At 38.0% G+C, this 19,687-nt stretch overlaps 1 protein-coding gene across 3 annotated transcripts in view; it reads left to right on the top strand.

Annotated features, from left to right (window-relative positions):
* Positions 1–19,687, top strand: part of ARHGEF10 (Rho guanine nucleotide exchange factor 10) — a 111,578-nt gene that overhangs the window by 58,121 nt on the left and 33,770 nt on the right. For all 3 annotated transcript variants that reach the window (XM_027744782.2, XM_027744781.2, XM_027744778.2), the window contains 4 exons: positions 15,263–15,378; positions 16,997–17,124; positions 17,583–17,683; positions 19,059–19,180. In XM_027744782.2, coding sequence (XP_027600583.1) covers positions 15,263–15,378; positions 16,997–17,124; positions 17,583–17,683; positions 19,059–19,180 — 467 coding nt within the window. The remainder of the gene's footprint in view (positions 1–15,262; positions 15,379–16,996; positions 17,125–17,582; positions 17,684–19,058; positions 19,181–19,687) is intronic.

Raw genomic sequence — 19,687 nt, 5'->3', positions numbered from 1 at the left:
GCCCATAGTATCTTACCCGTTAAACTTCATAAAAAACTTCATAAAAAAACTTTAATGAATAATTTTGAAAAAATACGCTAATAGGTAATTTCCTCCTATCCTCTCTCCAAAAATGACCTGAGCTCTTAAGTTTGCAAGTTCTTTCCATGCTTGTTAATCCCTCCTACAAGTCTGCCAACTGGCCTCAAGAGATGTATGAATTTTAAGAGTTTACTCAGTAGCTAGACTTTCATACATGAGAAGTTTTTTTATATCCTGTGTTTTGCCTATACATTGTAATATGAAATGCATTTAAAAAATCTAGATTGTGATCTGTATTAATGGACTATAATTTACATGTATTTCAGTGCTAGCTGTAGGCACTACTTCACACCACATTTATTTAATATTACACCCTTGGCTTCATGAATTTTCCCAAATTTGTGCTGTAAGGAGGCATAAATGCTACACATCAGAGTGATCTGAGGTGCAGCTGCAATATTTAATACCCCCTGTATTCTCCACGGTGATTATTGTCAGGTCTTCTTGCTCCTCCCTTTTTAAATAGCCACACAAAATGTTATAGGTACTTATGTCTCAATTTCAAAAGTGACTTCATTCTTGTACCTCCTTTTAAGCATTACTGGGCTGCTTAGACAATGAGACTGAAGCCTTTTTATTATAATTTACGAGCTGCTGTATGCATAACCCTTGGGAGGAATGTATATAAAGAAGTGCATTACTTAGAGTTGGGGGTCCCTTTTGTAGGTGAGTTAAAGTTGTTAAAAGTTCCTTGTTAAAAGTTCCAGCTATGACTTTGTTCAGTAGCCTCACAGCTGATTAGACCAAATCCTGCATAGCAGCAAGGTGAGGTGGGGAAGAGAAACGCGAGGGGAGAAACAAAAACTCTTGACTAAACAGTCCTGTAGAACCTTCTGAACCCCTCTTGGCTTTGAGGTTTCTCAGCTTCATCATGTTTGGTGACAGTAGCAACACACAAAAAAGAAATTACTATTTACACATTTGTAGCTTGACCTTTGGCTTAAATGGTACTCAGTAGGTAAAAGATGAACTGAACTAATTTTTCTTCTGGTAAGCTCTGTTGTATTAATTCAGTCTTCTAATAAAAAGGATCAAAAGATAAGAAATAAAAAGGATGTGAAGGATGCTGGCTATACTGAAAAAATCCTCCCTCAACTTTAATCAAACATTTCTGCCAAATGATCCAACTAAATTGAATATAACGAACTAAAAAAGAGGAAGAGCATACATATTGCTATTTGCACATAGTGCTGTGTCTGCACTAGTGCTACTCTGAATGCACACTTGTTCAAACTAGCTGGTACAGGTGAGTTTGAATACACAGTTAATTCTGTTAGTTATTCTGTAGAGTTGCCCCCTTAGTTCCAGTTTTGGCTGCTAAAGATTACAGAAGCTCAGATACAGAAGCTCTGCCTTCCTGCAGAGGGAAAGGACTGGTAAGACTTTGTGCAATGTTTCACGGTTGGTTTTTCATTTGCACTCACCAAGTTGCTGCATTTTGTAGTTGATGACAACACCATCTTTATTATTGTAGTAGCACATCACTGGGGAGACTGCTAGTTTTTACTACAAGTTGCAAGGCACTAACAGAGAAATATTGTCATACTTTGCTTGAAACTTCATATCTTTGCAGTCATCATAAAGTTATGTTTCCCTCTGTTTCCAAAGTATACCAAGGAAGTCCTTTCATGAAATCCCAGTGACCTTATAGTATGTGGTTTTAATAACATCTAATGGTCAAGAACAATTTGAGATACTGTAGGCAAAATCCTGAGACATGTAAAACCACATCTCAGACCTGATTTTCAGCTTGCATTTCTAGTTTGTGGGTACTGGAGAGATACAGAATAATCGTGATTCTGTGTAAAAGCATTAAGTAGTAGAGGGGTCACCTCTTCCATTTCTGGAGGACTGAGAGAAGTTGGTTTCTATCTGCCACGTGCCAAGTTAAGTACTTGCCCCCTGTGAGTTTAGTATTCTCACATTAATGCTGTGATTAGCAAGGATTCTTGATGGATTCAGGCTGTGTTTTGGTGAGGATTATGGGTTATTAGTTACATTTCTCTTGTCATGGCACTTTTTCTCCACCAAAATCTTCTTTATGAGAAGGCAGTTCTCATAATTGTATCTTACTTTTTTTTTAATTGGCAAAATGCAATTAAGTGCTTTCTGTTTTCTATGATGTTGCAAGAAAGGATAGTATAGTTTAAAGATGCAAACTTTACGTTTGGTGCTACAAAGAAATTAATGACTGAATTTGAATTAATCTTGTACAGGCTGTACTATGCAACTGCTGAAAGGTTGAAAGATTTTATGTGTACATATAAATTAAAGGCATGTTTTAGTAGTGTTCTAAGTTGGAAAGCAAGGGCTGTGTGAACTTGGTTTTCACTTGGCAAAATCATCAATGTGCAGTTTTCTACCCCACTGAGCTTTGCATAGCAGTCTTTTGTCTCTGAATTGTAGAGGAGAACACATTTAGAGGCTGTTATTTTCGTGTCTTTGATTTAAACCCTTTGTATTTTGGCAGGAGAAACTGTGTGGCCTGAGGGGGTGTGGGGGAAAGCAGGAAAACTTTCCTAGAGTGCATTCTACTGTGCTGCCCCATACTTGATGTGCTCTTACCTTGTTCCTGTTGTTCTCCTCTAGTACCAACAGTAGACTGAATTCTTTTAGTTGTGAATGTGGAGGATTGAAGTCTCAGCTGTTTGGCGGAGTCCTGTATCTGTACGATTCTGATATTGTTTCCTAGTGGAGTGCGATTATAACTTATGTTTGCTTCCTGCAATAATATTTAAACCAGAAAATATTTGACATTCTCAGTCTTCAGGAAAAAACAGCGTGTTTATCAGATCACATTTCTCTCAACAAATTAATCAAAGTCCTTGACTAATTCATGTTTTGGAGTTAGTCTTACTTGAAAGTCTGTGAGTATGAGTCTCTGGTATCCAAAATGGACAGTTCCTGTGGAAGTAGTTATCTTAATCATGTGTGCCAAAAGCTTAATGTTTTCATTTCCTTTCCAAATGTAGAACTGTTTGCAGAAAGATGCAAGGTAGAGATTTTTCACTAGTAAATCCATGTACTGTTTCTGGTAGGCTATTGGTGTTCTCTTCTTCCAATTAGTCCATCTGCAGAAGCACAGACACATTCATTGCATGGAAAAGTGGAATTAATATAGGAACAGAGGAATATTTTCAGTGTGAACAGGAAGTTGTATATTGTTGGTTTTTATTTACTTGTGTTGGTAGGAAGTTCGCCTTTCTCAACTGGCTGGCGATGCCCCTGATGCCCCCCAGGATACGCTTGGCCCTCCTGGCTGCCAGGGCACTGCTGACTCATATTCAACTTGCCGTTGACCGCGACCCCCAGACCTCTTTCCTTTTCATTGTCTCCTTCCCCAGTCTGTACATACATCTGGAGTTGCCCCATCCTGGGTGCAGAATCAGGCACTTCCCCTTGTTAAACTTCCTACTGTTGGCAATTGCCCAGTCCTCTGATTTCTTGAGGTCTCCCTGCAGGGCCTTTCTGCCTTTGAGGGAATCAACAGCTCCTCCCAGTTTAGTATCATTGGTAAACTTACTTAGTTTACCTTGGAGTCATCTGTGAAGACACTGAAGAGAACTGGCCATAAGAGAGAGCCCTGCAGAACACCACTAGTGACTGGATGCCAGTCTGATGTTACCTCATTCACTATAACTCTTTGTGCTCAACCCATAAGTCAGTTGCTCATCCACCACATGATGTGTTTACCCAGCTGTGTGCAGGACATTTTGTTCAGAAGGATAATGTAAGAGACAGTATCAAAAGCTTTACTGAAATCCAAAAAGTTTATATCAGCTGGCTTTCCTTGATCAACCTGATCCCTTGTCGTAAAAGGAAATTAAGTTTGTTAAGCAGGACTTTTCCCTCATAAACCTGTTCTGGCTGGGACTGATGATTGTGTTGTCTTTCATGTGTTTTTCACTAGCTCCCAGAAAAATCTTCATAATTTTACCAGGCACTGAAGTGAGACTGACAGGCCTGTGGTTAGCATGGCCATCCTTCTTGCCATTCTTGAAAACTGGGACAGTATTTACCCGTTGACTGGGACCTCTTCAGATTCACAGTTGGATTGAATATATGAAAAGAGGGCATCAAGAAAGTTAAATGCTACCCATACTCTTCTGATAAAAAAAGAGGATGAGTGAAAACACAGTGGATACAACTTTATTTTTAATATGTCATATCGATATATTTTAAATATACCTTCCAAAAATATAAAAAATACAGTCAAAGGCAAATTTGTAACTTCTTCCCAAAATGTTCAGTATTTCCCCTTAGAAGAATAAGAAGTCAACCTTCCCTTGCAAGTCATCCATGTTTACATAAAATCACTGCAAATACATGTATTGCTCTGCCCTTTAAAGGGGAATATAGGAGCAAAAGTCAAATATACTGACCAGAGTTTCAGTTTCTCAGACTCCTGGCACATTATGAGTTTGCAGCACTTGATGCAAACTGTTGGTGGGTTGTGAAATGAAGTTTGTGCCGAGACAAATGCCAGTTTGGTGCTACAGTGACAACGACCACCCCCAGTTTCCTGTTCTCAGGTTCCTAAGAATGAACAGGGTGAGCTGTAGAAGTTTTACACAATGCTTTTATTTAAGACCAGACTATAGAGACTTTGTAGAATCAAAGGGAGAAAGCTAAGCATCCTGGCATTTCTAGGTGGGAAATCAGTTGATTAAGTTGATTAAGTTGATCATGTTGATTAAGAGACATAGACAACATGGACTATTCCTTAAGCAAAGACACATTTAATTTGAGCCATATGTCTTAAAGCTGGAAGAGAAAATGAACCAGACCCATCTGTACTATATATATCTATGTTGTGATGAATGCAGAAGATAACAGTAAAGTGAAAAAACAGGTTAGCACGTTTATGGCTGCGCTTTAGTGTTATTTTTTCTTTCACAGGTTTAGAGTTTTTCACTGAGATCGAGCCTGAGCGCTGCTAAACCATGACTCCTCAAACTTTCTGGCTCAGACTTCCAGGGATACATTTGTACTCTGTTTCCATTCAGTTGTGGTTTTGATCTCTGTGAGGTTTGTTGTCGAATGTAGTAGTGACACGATGCTGGAGTGCAGAAATGATTCCTCTCTTCTGAGTTTCCTTCTGCTTGATGCAGCCACTTTGTGTAGGCCTCTGAGTGTTGCCAGGGAAACAGAGAGGGATGTTTGATGGGCTACAGTGTGCGCTTGTGTTTCTGTCAATGTCTTGCTCAGGTGAAGTGCAGCTCTTTTCAAGAGCTGCTGTGATAGCCATTGCTGTTTTTTTGGTGGTTTGTCTAATGAGAAATACAGAATTGTGGAAGGAAAAAAAGTCAGCTTTATCATCACTGTAAGACTCAATAATGGATATCCAATGCCCAGAATAAGCAAGTGGCATATCAACTCTAGCACTGGTGATAAGATTTTAGAAAGAATGATGTGGCATGAATTGCTAATTGAATTAGTTTTCATCTCTGTTAAATATAGAAGATTAATAACATAATTCTCTATTTTAAAGCTATTGAAAACAATACTGTACACTAAAGGAGATGTAATATGTTCATAAACGTAAACTGTCACTGATATATGCAAACAAAAGACTGGAGATTTTAAATAAATCTAGTGCCAAACAGCTTGTTCATCTGAGCAAACTTGGTGACATTAAATAGTTCATTCATTAAGCGGATATAAGTTTCTAGCTGGTAGATTAGGCAAGGAATAAATTAGGTGTTACATGTTTGTCTCACCCTCTTAGGATGAGATTCTTCTCTTTGCCTTTCATATTTGTTATAGTGGTTATAGGACTTGTCATCCACCTCCGACAAACCATGTTCTGTGTTGCCAGGGTTCTCATCCACATCATGACTCAGAGTAGTAAAATGAATAGAAATCTAACTATAAGCAAGTGAGTATGAAAGAGGGAAGTGAGCTCCTCAGAGTACAATTTCTGTGAGTTGCTGTAGTCTGGTGGGAGCTCCAGTGTAAACCTCTGGCAGTTTACAATTGCCTCCAAGCCTGTCTTGACAACCCTGCAGTACTCTCATTGTTTGAGTGTCTTCACAGATGTACTTTCATTGTCTGTTTATGTCAGTGTGGTGGGTTGACCTTGGCTGGATGCCAGGTGCCCACCCAGCTGTTCTATCACTTCCCTTCCCAGCCGGACAGGGGAGACAGTAAGGTGGGAAACAACTCGTGGATTGGGATAAGGCAGTTTATTTAAAGCAAAAGCAAAGCGGAAGCTTGTGCACACAAAAAGTGAAGCAAAGTGGAAGATAGCAGGGTTTGTTCTCTACTTCCCATGAGCAGCAACAGTCGGCCACGCCTGAGAAGCAGGACTTCAGTATGTATGACGGTTCCTCAGCAGGCAGCCGTTGGAGACAATGAATATATGCCTTCCTGCTCCTTGCCTTAGCTTTTATATCTGAGCTGATATCATATGGTATGGAACATCCCTTTGGTCAGTTTGGGTCAGCTGGCCTACTTGTGTCCCCTCCCAGGATCTTGCCCTCGACTGAGGAAGGAATGTTACAGTGCTGATGCTGTGCTCAGCAGTAGCCAAAACACCAGTGTGTTATCAACACCATTCTAGCTACCCATGCAAAGCACAGCACTGTGAGGGCTACTATGGGGAAATGAACTCCAATACAGTCAATGTTTGCCCTCTTGAACCCAGTTCTTCTCTTGCCTTTTGTGTCCATGCAGGTGCATCCAAGAGGTCCTGTATGATTCCTGCCCCCCCTTAGGAGGGCAAGGGCTTCCAGGTCCGTGCTGCCCTCAACCTTCCCCTTCAGGCCTTGTGGGAGAAAGGGACATGGCACTTCTTTTCTTTCACTCTAAAGTCTTCGCTTCCAGCGTTTTTCTTCTTCATGGGAACAGAGCCAGAAACTGCAGTCAGTACATTGTCCAGGAAGACACCAGACCATTGTCCAGGCTAGTGTGACGTTTAGGAAGTGGGCTATGGGGTACTCTCTTGTCAGCGTATCAGGGCTCCAGTGTTTCTCCCTCATGTTCACTTCTGCTTTAATCTCTGACACAGTACAGCTGCTTCTGTCAGCAGGAAAAATATTTATGGCCTTTTATCTCTGAAATTCCCTGTGTGGTCAGGATTAGCCGGAGTTTAATATAATCCTGAAGCCATGCTCTCAATGTGTGAACTACTTCTCATGATCTCCGAGGCTTTGTGTTTCCTTGGTGGTTTTGCATAATTTTATTCACCAGTGGTATAGGACTATGAATTTAATACCTTACTCAATATTTGCAGTTGTAAGCTGTTGATTTTATCTCCCCATTGCTCAAGCTATGTGAATAAGGAGTTTTGTGATTGCACAGTAGTTTTTGTGCAACCTGTTTCTTTCAGGTTCAGATTTGTTACAATTAGCAAGACAGGTCTCAGCATTCATACAATAACCAGTTGAGAGCAAGGTATTAACAACTGACAGGGGGGTGAAGCATGTTAAAAATACTTCTGTCAGAGCTGAAACTTGTGAGGTTTGTTTCCCAGCTCTGCTCTATGTATACTGGGTGGCATGTAGTGTTTGGTCCTTTGTCTGTGATTAGGAGTTGAAGAACTCCCCTGTCTTGCATGGCAGCAAGAATAAATACATTAAAAAGTTTCAGAGGCTTGGATTAGCAGTTTCAATAATCAAGATCATAAGATTATGTTTAGGTGCTTACATTATTAAAGTATGATTAGACTACTGAATGATGTCATTTCTTGTTTTTGATAATGCTCTTCATGTTGGTTGATGATGATGATGGGTCTTATATTGTTAGTTAGGCTTGTTTACCCCATGTCTGAATTGAATAGTTTGCATTCTAGTAATCTCAGGGGGTTTATTGCTTATCACTTAAACTATGTATGTGCTTGCACTAGGTTAGTAACCCTAAATTAGGGTTATACTGTAAAGCCCTGTGCAAGTAGCGTTTCTTTGATGGCTACCAACCAAACTCTTGTTTTCTGAGATCATTCCTGATTTCCAAACCCTGGAGACTGATACCACTGTAAATACTTGTGTAATTTGGATCTGAGAATGTGATGTAATCTCACAAGACCTACAGTTGAGTTAAGGTGGCTCAGATTTTTCAGGTGCATACAACTGTGAAGATCATGAGTTGGATTTAGTATGAAAGAGCAAACTGGGGGAAGGCAGAAAGTTTCCTTTTCTGTTATGAACTCTAAATTGACCCATGGACTTGCTTAGGTCATAAACCAGGATTTTGGAGTCACAAGACTACCTTTTTTTTTTTAATTACTATTTTAGTGAAATTCCAATTGGCTGTTAAAATACTCTCATAAAGGAGAAACAAGAAAGCTGAATCTACCCTCATCCTTCTGTGATGCGTCTGTGGAAACAGGAGCAGCATGAGTGAGCAAGTGAAAAAACACAAATAGAAGGAGTGTGTGTGTGTGGGTCTGTCAGGGACTTTGCTCACATAACACAATGTACATGAAGTTTGTAGTTCAATATCATTTGCTTTGTTGCTAGCTTTAACACTCCTAACAGAATTTCTAGGGAGAAAGGATCAGAGGTATGGATGTGCCTCTTGTATGTATAACTTGTCAAGTTCTGTGCAAGACAAAGTTTTAGAGCAGAAGGGGACCCTCATCACTGGCCTTCCAGCAAAAGCTAGGTGTTCTGGGATGAGAGTTTGCAAAGGGAAAGGGAGTAATACTTAACGAATAATTGGCATCAGTATCAACTGCTAAATGAATTACATTGTTTCTGGTGTTCCCAATATTCAGAATCTTTTTGCTAACTCTATTGCTGAAATAACTTGGTATGATAATGCCACATAAAGGTCTTCTTTTCTATTTGCACTGAGAAAAGTAGTTCCACTAGACCTGCCAAAGGAAAGTGTTTTTCCTCTATTTGACAAGTTCTCTTCCCGGAGTAGCTATAAGGCATTCATCCTGTGTGTTTTGCATTCCAGTGTATCTGTAGGAGCAGGATTCAGTACCAAGTATAGGGGAAGAATGCCTCAATTGAAGTAGTTGAATCTTGGGCCTCAATTGAAGTAATTGAATCTTGGGCCTTCTTAATGGCTTCTGGTTTTCCTTTACAATTATCAAGGTCTTCATTGAACTGCACAGTTCTGACTGCAGTAAAGTAGTTTTAAATGTATTACTGCTATGTCATCATAGTTTAACCTAAATAGGTTAACAATCTTATGAAATCTGTCCAGTTTATTATGAACTGATGAAGAATTCATCTAGTATCATGGTGCTTTCATTTCCAGAACACTGTACAAGCTTCTCAGGTTTAAATGTAGATTTAAATGTTGCAGAAGAGACCTGTATGTTTTTATTTGTTCCAAGTGTGTAATTCTATACAAGTACCAGTTTGCTACGCCTTCTGCGGACACAGCAACTTTTAAAGTTACCTCCCACATATGTAACTTCTTCCCCAATCCCAGGTGATTTTTGTGCTCAAGATGAGGATTGAATCTTTTCCAAATCTCTTCCTTTCATAACACTTGATGTTTCAGTATGCTGCCTGGATGCACACAGATGGCTCAGTGGGAGGAAGCAATACAAATGTTCTCAGCCTCAAAGTCAGATTGCAAATGGCAAGTCAAATTTGGGATCTACCAGCCTTACAGAGTGGTCTTCAAATCTGGCATGTTCTTCAAATGTATCATTAGTTTTGTGTTACCCTTCGGAAACGTTGGAACTATAGTCAGGAAAAGAGCCTTTCTCTGTTTTAATTGTGGTTTTTGCATGGGAGCATTCGTGAGCTTCCATTTCATATAACACCTAGTCTGACTTTGGGGCTCCGTATCTCTCAGAAGCAAAGTAAAAAAAGGACCTTGAATTTTCATGATACATAAGTTCTCACTTCGTATTGATATGGTTTCTCTCAAAGCAATTTATATTGACATATTGTGGGTTTGAACCATGTGGAGAAAAGGCCGTTACTATGATTATCCTCAAGGGACATGTTGTCAGTATTAGTTACTTTGCAGTAAAAGAGATACCCAGCAGCGCATCTATTAATAGTCTTTGGTTTCAACATGATAGACAATACAGAAATGTTTGCAAAAGTACTTGCAATATTGAACGTGTACTGACTGAGGCTTTTAATTTATTTGTATGACATTTGGATTTATATGTAATAGTATTACTTGGCAAAAATCCTCCTAATTGGGAATAAACAGGAGTTTAGTATGGGAATGGACCACCTGAGCCGTCATGTTTGCTTACCCAGGAATAGATGTTTAAATTATGGGTGACTGCATCTACTCTGAGCATTGCAACCCTTTATTCTTGTTTAGTAGCATAAATATGTGCTAAAATAGTAATTCACAAATGAGAATCAGAACACACAGCAAGAGGTAGTAGAATATGTCTACTGGTAATAAATCACCACGGTAAATCAATGTGCCTCTTAGAAGAATAGGGTGTGATCAGTTCAAGATTATAATGTCCAATATGCTTGAGGTGCCCAGGAAAATTTAGAGGAACCGGATGGACAAGAATCCCAAGGGAGCAACTTCTGTGCCAATGCCTATTAAAGCAGCTGCTGCTATGCTGGCTGTGCAGGGAGAGAGCTGTGGCTGCTGGCTGTGTTCCCTAGCAATGCAGCTTTCTGCTGGAGGTGGGAATTCTCTCTCTCTGCCCACACACAGGCACTAGCACACAAACACTTCTCTTGTATGTGTATATTTATGCACAACCTTCCAAATTCTACTTTTGCCCGAGCCAAGTTAAACTGACTTTAACCACACCCAGGGAGTTTCCTGCAGGCCTTGAAAATGCCTGGATGTAAATGTGGTAAAATTGCTTCTATTTCAATTACAAAAATTACTTCAAACCAGGCAAAATTGATTAATTTAAAGCTGTGGTGCTGAGAGTTACTCTGGGAAATGTGTAAGGTAAAATAAATGTTTAGTATTATATTCAAATGTATCTCAGCTAAGATTGATTTTACAAAAAGCATAATCTTGCCACCTCAATTTTACATAGCAGCAAAAATCAATTTAAACTTTAACCTCCTTTCTTCCTTCTAAAGCAAATGACAATTTTTTTCTTTTTTAAGCTTGGGTATATTTCATTTAAATGCTGAGCAAGGAATTAGGTGTTTTGCATGAATTACTGGTTGTTGGCAGTAATTGTAAACTTGCCTGTTGCAGGAAGGCATGAATTCCTTTGGTAAAATCTTAGCAACAAAGGGGTTGATGAAACAAATTCTTGCCAAATTACATGTGACCAGGATTTCACCCTTAATCTGTAGGTGGAACGCAAAAAGCGTTGCCTTCAAAGCCACACATGTGGTTATTGGTTACAGCGTGCTGCCTTCTCTCCTGCCCAGACACACTGTCCTCTGTAACACGTAGTTACAGAGCTGGGGAGAACATTCTCTAAACTCACGAAGGATTTTTTCACATTGCAAAAATAAGTTGGTTTGGAGCTTGATAATTAGCAAGAGTGGCTTAGAAATGAGAAGGAAATGGCTTTATCATTTGTGAAACATTTCATAGTACAAAAGAAATCAACCACATATCTGCTTTGGAGTGAAGCCAAGAGTTTTTCAGTGCTCTCTATGGATAAAAGAGTGAACACCCACCCAGCAATAGCCAGCAATTGAACGGTCAGGGAACATGCGTGGGCTCTAACAGCCAGTCTTTGGCTGTGAGCTGAGAAACACATCTGATGAACAGAGTAGTGTGCTCCCCCACCACCTCCACACTAGAAAAACCCTCCGTCAGACAATTTTCAGCCAGATCAACTGGTAGGCAACGTTTTGTTAACCACTGAGAAACTAATTTTATTTTAAAAGACATTGTGAGTAAGTCTTACAGGACCCAGTACAGAGATGAAGTTGCTGTAACTTGTAACTCATTATCCAGACACAATCCAAGTGGTCAGTTCTCAGAGAACTCCCTTCTGATGAGTCCATCATTGTTGATGTCTGAAGGCCCCTTACTTTTCTATATTTCAGTTCGTACCCACTAAGGACCTCCATGAAGGGCTGATATTAGTTTTAACTATTGATCTAGTCCTTGATTGACTATTAAATTGACCGTTTGCCTTTTCTAGAACATCAGAGGATGGAAGCAGGCTCTCATTAATTATTTATTGTTTTGCTTTTTGGCTTCCTTTCCTGAGCTAAGAATGTGGTCTTTAATAAATGAGCCTGAAATTACTTTCATTTGTTTTTTCTGTGTGACAGACTTTCAGATGCCAGGTTAGTTTATTTGCTTTGACGTTCTTATTGCATCCTTTTTATCTTGATTTTTTAATAGCTTATAAAATATGCATGATGCAGAAAAAATAGACTGAGGTGACAATTGCTGAATGAAATTCAAGATTTATACCTTATTCCCAAGGCTGGAACAAGAATATTCGTAAGACTATTTGAAGTTCCAGGAAGAGGATTACAGAGGACAGCTCTTTTCAGGCACAGTAGATGTATATACTGCACAGGGCAAGTTCATCTTTGCAAGCAGTTAAAGCTTGCTTTATGACCTCAGTTGAAGACTATGGCATAAAGTCCTCCAACATCTAAGACTTGCCTGAGTGCTGCGTGTTTATGTTGCACTAATGTCTATTCTCCAGACAATAATAAACAAAATGGCTGGTAACTGTCTTTATCAAGCGTCAAAGAATGACCCTGGCTTTTAAAACTTTAGAATAATGTAATTCACTTGAGTGAAAATATCCATCCTATACAAGTGAAGCCTCATAAACTTGCAGCTTTTCACAGCCTGATAGTTGTAAATTTTCTCTTGGTTCAAACCCATAAGGCGAAATTTCAGAAATATTTGTACTACCTTTTTTTCAGTGCAGCTGTTTGTTTTGTTTGGTAGTGGAGTTTACAAATTACAGTTAAGTGACTGGACTTCTGCCAAAAAGTTAATAAACTGACAATTATTTATAATCAGTATAAATTTTGTTTTGCAGAAGTTATCTTTTTGTTACAGAAATTTGAAGCAAGAATTATTTCACTTGTGTTCTTTGCAGTGCCAGACACATTATGATGGCTTCTGTCTAGGTTTCACCAGATTTCTGTTAACACTGACCTGCTCCTTTCTTTGCAAGTAGCCCCATCAAAATCAACAATTTGATGTGTCTAGGAACTAGCAATTCTGGTGCATAACAGCTGTTGTAGACATTAGTTTACAGTTATTGTAGACATTACTAAGAAAAAATTAAACTAGAAGAGAGATGCAAGGAGAGAAGTGTTTACATCTTTCAGTTGCTGATATTTCAAGTGTTTGGACTGAAGAAAGTGAAAATACAGCTTAATGAAAATAGAGAGTCTGCAGTTCCAGAAAAGTGTTTGTACTCTACTGAGCATAATCTCAAAATTCTTCCTCTTAGATCTACTTTGCAGTAATTTCTTTTCATTGTGTACAATAAATGTAATTATCTTTTCTTATGGACTGATTTGGTTTTTAGGGTAAGAAAGGCTAGATTGTTCTTTTAATTAACATTCAGAACAGGAAAGGAAGGATGGATGAAAGTTGCATTTTATTGTCTGGATGGGTAAACAATAGTAAGTGCAGTCATTCCCCTGTTTGGTGCTCAAGTGCAATGCACAGAAATCCTTTCATTGATTCAATTTACCAGAAGATTTAAAGGCAAGACAGTAATTTGAAATTTTTTGGGAATGTATAATATCTCAGGTTTATGTTGCATTTTCCTGCAGTGAAATGCAGAATTCAGAAATAAAGTAGACATTAATATTTTATTTAAGCTTGGAAATTTTATGCTTTTCAAGATTAAAGGCAGACTCCCAGCTTAATATAGTGAATTGTGTTAAAGCAAAACATCCAGTCATGGCCTCTGCCAGTATGATCTCTCCAAATACAAAATAGCTGAAAATATACTAATGGTTTAAGTAGAATTGTTTCATATATGTTTATTTTTTGTGTTTATTCTGACTTAGGCTAATTTGACAGCTTTGTGCTTGGTTTGACACGTTTTGGTTTGTACACTGGTCCCTGTAGCAGACTGAGGGAAGGGAGGTGCCAGTGGGTGTGTGGGTTGGCAGCCAGGCCAGGTGGCACAGCTCACACCCGTGCTCCTGATCCATGTGCAGAGCCAGTAGCTGGCCCTGTGTTTAGGTTGTGTTCTTGCCAACATACAGCTGAAATCCCTCTGCTTCAGGGGCATTTGCTGCCCACAGACTAGCTTCCAAAGCTGTAGTAAGGATGAAGGATCCATAGTTTGGATACTACACTGCGTGAGCTAAATAATCTGCAGGAGTTTCCTGTAAAGATAATTCAGCCCTTTTCCTGTCATTCAGCCAAAGGGAAACGTGCTGACTCTGTATGGGACAGGGTGGGTTTTTTTAATGGGAGAGTGAGTGTTGTTTCCATAAGAATTACACAGCCATTCTGCTCCTAATATCATGTCTGGGAGTCAGAGTATATTATCAGGGTTCTGCAAGCTTTGTGCATTTAGATAGACACCTTATCCTACTAATCAGTGTATTTTTCTTAGTTAGTGTTACCTTATGATCTTATGTTCTTATTGATGATTACAGCAAAATATTTCTGCTGCTGATCTCAGTGCAGATCCTTTTTTGATTTAACTGTAATTGTAATAAAATTCAAGTTGTTCAGTGAAATTGCAGGCTTGTGTTAGAGTTAGGATATGGACATATGATTCAGAACTGTCTCACAATCGATTAAGCAAATTTTGAGCTTTAAACCAGCATAGGGATAGCTACAAATGTATTTTACGTGTTGTCATGTAACCAAAAAACAACCTCCAGGAAAGATGTTTAAATTAGTGTGTTACAGCAAGTCTGTTGTTTGCTGCTAAGCAAAACTTCCATGTCAGTGAGAAGTTTTGGGGCCAGTGAAGCTTTGATATTTGTTACAGATCTAGTGTGTGGTATTAAAACTGCACAGAATGCTCCCTGTCATACTAGACGAACAAGCTTGAATCTTAATTGTAGATAAAGAGGCAATGATAAGGTGAGCTAAAATGAAATGCCAGTGGTAAGGCCTGTATGTGCAAAGCTAATATGTGACGCTAACTACTGCCTATAATTTCCTGGGATGCATTTCACAATTATCTGTCTGCAGGAATATTAGAAGTAGCTAGAGCAGCAAAGTGAAATAATGATGATATATGTACAAATAAACCACTGATTTTCAGACATAATATATGTCACTATTATCTTTGTCACGCTTTCCTCCTTCAACTGAGAATTGCATCTTTTTATTATTTATAACCTTATGTTTTTATTCATTTTAGACAAGCTCTATATGGGACCAGGGCAACTGTACCATGATCTGCAGAACCTTTTACATGACTTGAATGTAGTTGGTCAAATTAGTCAATTAATAAGCAGCCTTAAAGGAAACTATCAGGTAATAAACAAAGCTGGATTTATCTTTCAAGTCTGTTCCTGTTGTAAAGTAGCATAATTGTCTCTCCCTAGGATCTGTGCGAGACATTCTTTAGTCCTCTCTGCAAAGAGCGGAATAATTTTTACCTCTGGTAATGCATTTACTGTTAACTGTTTAGTATTGTAAATAGATTACACCCATCCTTCTAATCTTGTTTTTCTTTATTGTTTTTAAATGTAGGTGGATAATACAAATGTTTGCATTTGTTCAGTAGCTGATAAGCTTATATGGAAACAGAATTACGTTTTTATGTTAAGAAATTGTGTTCTTGCTGTTAGACAAGGCAGTAGGACGATGGTTGTTTGGAGGAAGCTCTTGATGCCCATCCAAGCTCATAATTCTGGCTTTCGGGAAACTCCTTAAAACTGAGTGTAAATCACAAAAAGGATTTTTAGGGGAATTTTGAAAGTATTTTGCTTTGGCTTTGTTCACAACCCTTTGATTTAGCTTGTATTCTGGCAAACAAATATAGTACTTAACACCACATTTCAGAATGAGTTGTCCACAGTCTTGACACTTATAAAAATTCCTTTTTTGTCTGTTTTAGATATTTTATGTATGCTCACACACAATTTTTAACTCCTACCTGCTACCACAGGTTGTAAATATGGATATGGGTGTATGAATATGCAAAAGCTGAATTTCTCTTGGAATATCTTGGCTTCAGAGTCAAGGCATTAAATAAAATATAGCATTTTGTGAAAATATGTAATCTGAAGGAAGTTTGTGGAAACACTGTTTTTGGACAAAGCTTCAGAATTATTTGAAGGTGAATTTTGTCTCCATAATTGGGAATATGTATACCACAGGTACCATAAGACATTCACCCATTAACATATACAAAACCCTTCTGCCAGTCAGAGCCAACTAGATTTTGAAAACTTAAAATTAAGCCAGTGTTTTCAGATAGAGATGTGTAAGATAATTACAATGACAAGTTGAGGAATGAGGTCAGCTTCTCTATTTTTGAAAAACATTTAAATTTTCATACAATTCTACCTTAGGAACATGTGTGTACTTTTGTGTACTTGTTAGTCTTGATGCTTAAAGTGGCACTCAGGTGTGCTTTTACCCTCTGTGACAGAACACTCAGCTTGCAGTAGGTCATTGTTGAAGAAACTTAAACAGATATTTAGACCACACAGACTGCTTTCATGATGGGTCTGTAAACATTTTGGCTCAAAGATACGAACAAAACCATTGTCAGTATGATTTGTACATGTTTTCATGAGATTTTCTTTAGAAGCAGAATTTGAGGATTCTGGAATAAGTAAAAGGCTTGTAGGTACACCTGATGCAAATTTACATTTTTTAATCTGGTGAATGCTTGGGAATGTCATTTGTGTATCATCAAACTGAGCAATGTGATATTAAGTCATCAGATAAAATATGTTAGCAAAAGTTTTACAGATATTTTTGAAATATGTTTACAAATATGGGTAAATTATCCATGATTAGAATGTGGACTCATTGAAGCCCAGGTGCCAGGAATTTTGTTATATGCAGAGATCACCTTATCTAGCCTGTTGGAAATAGACTAGTAGGCTGGTGTTGAATCTTAGCTTTTCTAATTTTGCAGAACTTAAACCAATCTGTAGCCCATGACTGGACCTCAGGTTTACAAAAACTGATTTTGAAAAAAGAAGATGAAATCAGAGCAGCAGATCGCTGTAGAATTCAGCTGCAACTTCCAGGAAAACAGGACAAGTCAGTAGAAATCATGATTATGAAATTTTCTAAATGGGCTTATGTATTAGGCATAGATGTACTAGCTCTTCCCTCTCTTTTGTCTCTGTAGTTAGCCCCTGACTTTTGCTCTTATGCCATGATATTGGGAGCTTGAATGTTCCAGAGCAGTTTTTCTCCTGTTCCTCAACTCAGCATTCCAGATGCAAGAAGCAAAAGAGGAACCGTGGCAGTGACAGCTAACAGACAGCAGCCACTTTTGTATTCCTTTGCCAGGGAGGGTGTTCCTCTCATATTGTTTCATGTAAAGAGTAGAAAAATGGATGTATAGTGTATCAAAGCCTATATGCTTATATCAGAACTGTGTCTTTGTCTAAGTATTAGAAAATAATGAAATTTCATCATGCTCAACATTTCTAGACTTGGCTGTATCTCATAATAAATGCATTTGGTGGCTTTTTTTTTTTTTTTAATTGCAGGTCTGGGAGGCCAACTTTCTTTACAGCTGTATTCAATACATTTACCCCTGCCATCAAACAGGCTTGGATCAACAATTTACAAATGGCTAAACTGGCCCTTGGTAATTTTTAGTTACTCAAATTTCCTATCAAGTTAAAATAGCTCTAAATGTATAGTCTAATTTTTTTATTTTTATTTTTAAAAGATTATTTTTTTTGGTGAAAATTTGTCTGCAGATATTTTAAAACAGTACAGTAAACAGTAGTTATTGTGTATCACTATAAAATAATAACATAATAGATAAGATGAGGCCTTCATTATGAAGCAAAGTATTTCATTGAGGTCTGGTGATCATTACTAATTGTTACATTTAAATCGAAAAGAAAGAGATAGACTACAGGACAGACAGGTGAGGAAGTTATTTGACTATAAACATATTTCTTAGGATCTTATGAACTTTTTATACTTTGAACTTCAGGTTCAAATTTCTCAGTTTTAGCTCAGAATTATTCTAGCTAGGAATAATTCTAGGAATTGTCAGTTAAGTCTGTTGGGTTGATTTGTTTAGCTTTTTAAGTGCGTTATAAACTTATGGGTGTAGTTTTATTAATGCAAAATTTCTATAGCTGGATATGTAAAACTCAACTTTTTGTGAGGGAATTGGTTTTTTGTTCAGTTTTTCTTTTTCTTTTTTTTTTTTTTAACATAACACTGTAGTTTTCACACCAACAGACCTGATCTTAGTGGGAGCAGTAAAAAATGTGCTGTCCTGTGATGTTATTAATCTCCCCTGTTTACACAGGGCTATAGGTTTTCAAAGATACCTGGCATTTTGAATGTCTAAATTCAAAAACATTAACTTGCTACAAAGCAAGTTTCACCAGCGTACCATTAAAATAGAGTGCTTTTATGGTGTCTCACTGAAGGCAGGCAAAATAACAAAAAAGAAGAGAGAACGGATGTCTCCATCATTCCAGGAGGAGGATCCTTACAATTATGATAAATGGTAGAGAGGAGTTACAGAATATTCTGAGTTGGAAGAGAGCCACAAGGATCATCAAGTCCAACTCTTAAGTGAATGACCCATACAGAGATCAAACCCACAACCTTGGTGTTCTTAGCACCATGCTGGTTGGTGCTCTTACACAGGCAGAGAAATGCTATTTGCCAAACAAATTTTCTAGAGTCTAAGAAGAAGTTTGATGTGTCTTTTTCTCTTTCAATAACCAATTGACAAGATCATTAAGAAACTACCATTTTGCTAATGTAAGGTGTTCTTTTTTTTTTTTTTTTTGCATAATCAGTATGTATGTAATCTACTCAATGGAATTTTTGGTCATAGTTTTATGTTGTCATTTAAGCATATATAGCATAAGAACAGCCTGACCAGTATTGACGAGTCCTAAGAGAGTTCTTTTCTGTTCCTGTGGAAAGTTGAAAATGATTATTCAGTGAAAGTATTGCAGGATGTTTGTTGTTTGTTCTTCCCATTGCAGTGGAAGATAACCTATTAGGTTGGTTCTGCGTAGAAGATGATGGAAATCAAATAAAAAAAGAGAAACATCCTCTCCTTGTTAGACATATGCCAGTGATGATGGCCAAGCAACAGGAATTTAAGGTGAACAGTATTTGTATATGAAATTACAATTGCTTTTTTGTGTGATATAACTGCTAAAGAATACCATATAGTAAATACAGCTACTAGTTCTCTTGAGTTACTACCTTGGTGCAAGACCAGTAGCAGTGAAAGATCCAAGAGGGTCCAGAGGAATACTGCAATCTTTGAGGCACTGAGGAACATCGTGATTACTTTTATATAGTGTGACATTGACTTTCAGATGTAAGCTCATCACTCAGTGTAAACAGAACTGCTGGGAATTTTTAATTCGTCTTGAGTTTTCCAAATGTGTGTTGGGGGCTTGGAAGTATCCTAAAGTTTATAAAGTGCAGGAATCTGATCTCCATGATAGCTGTCCTTTACTGGTGTAACTGTTGAATCCTCCTCAAATTTCTGATTTACATTAGTGCACAGAGAACAATAGTTTTAAAATAGTTTTTAAAATTATATTTTGTGGGATCGTATAAAAAATGTAGTTCTGTTCTGAACAATGATACAGAAATTGTC

The sequence above is a fragment of the Pipra filicauda genome, unplaced genomic scaffold, assembly GCF_003945595.2.
Source record: "Pipra filicauda isolate LSUMZ 115617 unplaced genomic scaffold, ASM394559v2 scaffold41_size5083284_pilon, whole genome shotgun sequence".
NCBI classification, from domain to species: domain Eukaryota; kingdom Metazoa; phylum Chordata; class Aves; order Passeriformes; family Pipridae; genus Pipra; species Pipra filicauda.
Note: the sequence above shows the minus strand (reverse complement) of the source record. Positions and strands in the feature narration are given on the sequence as shown.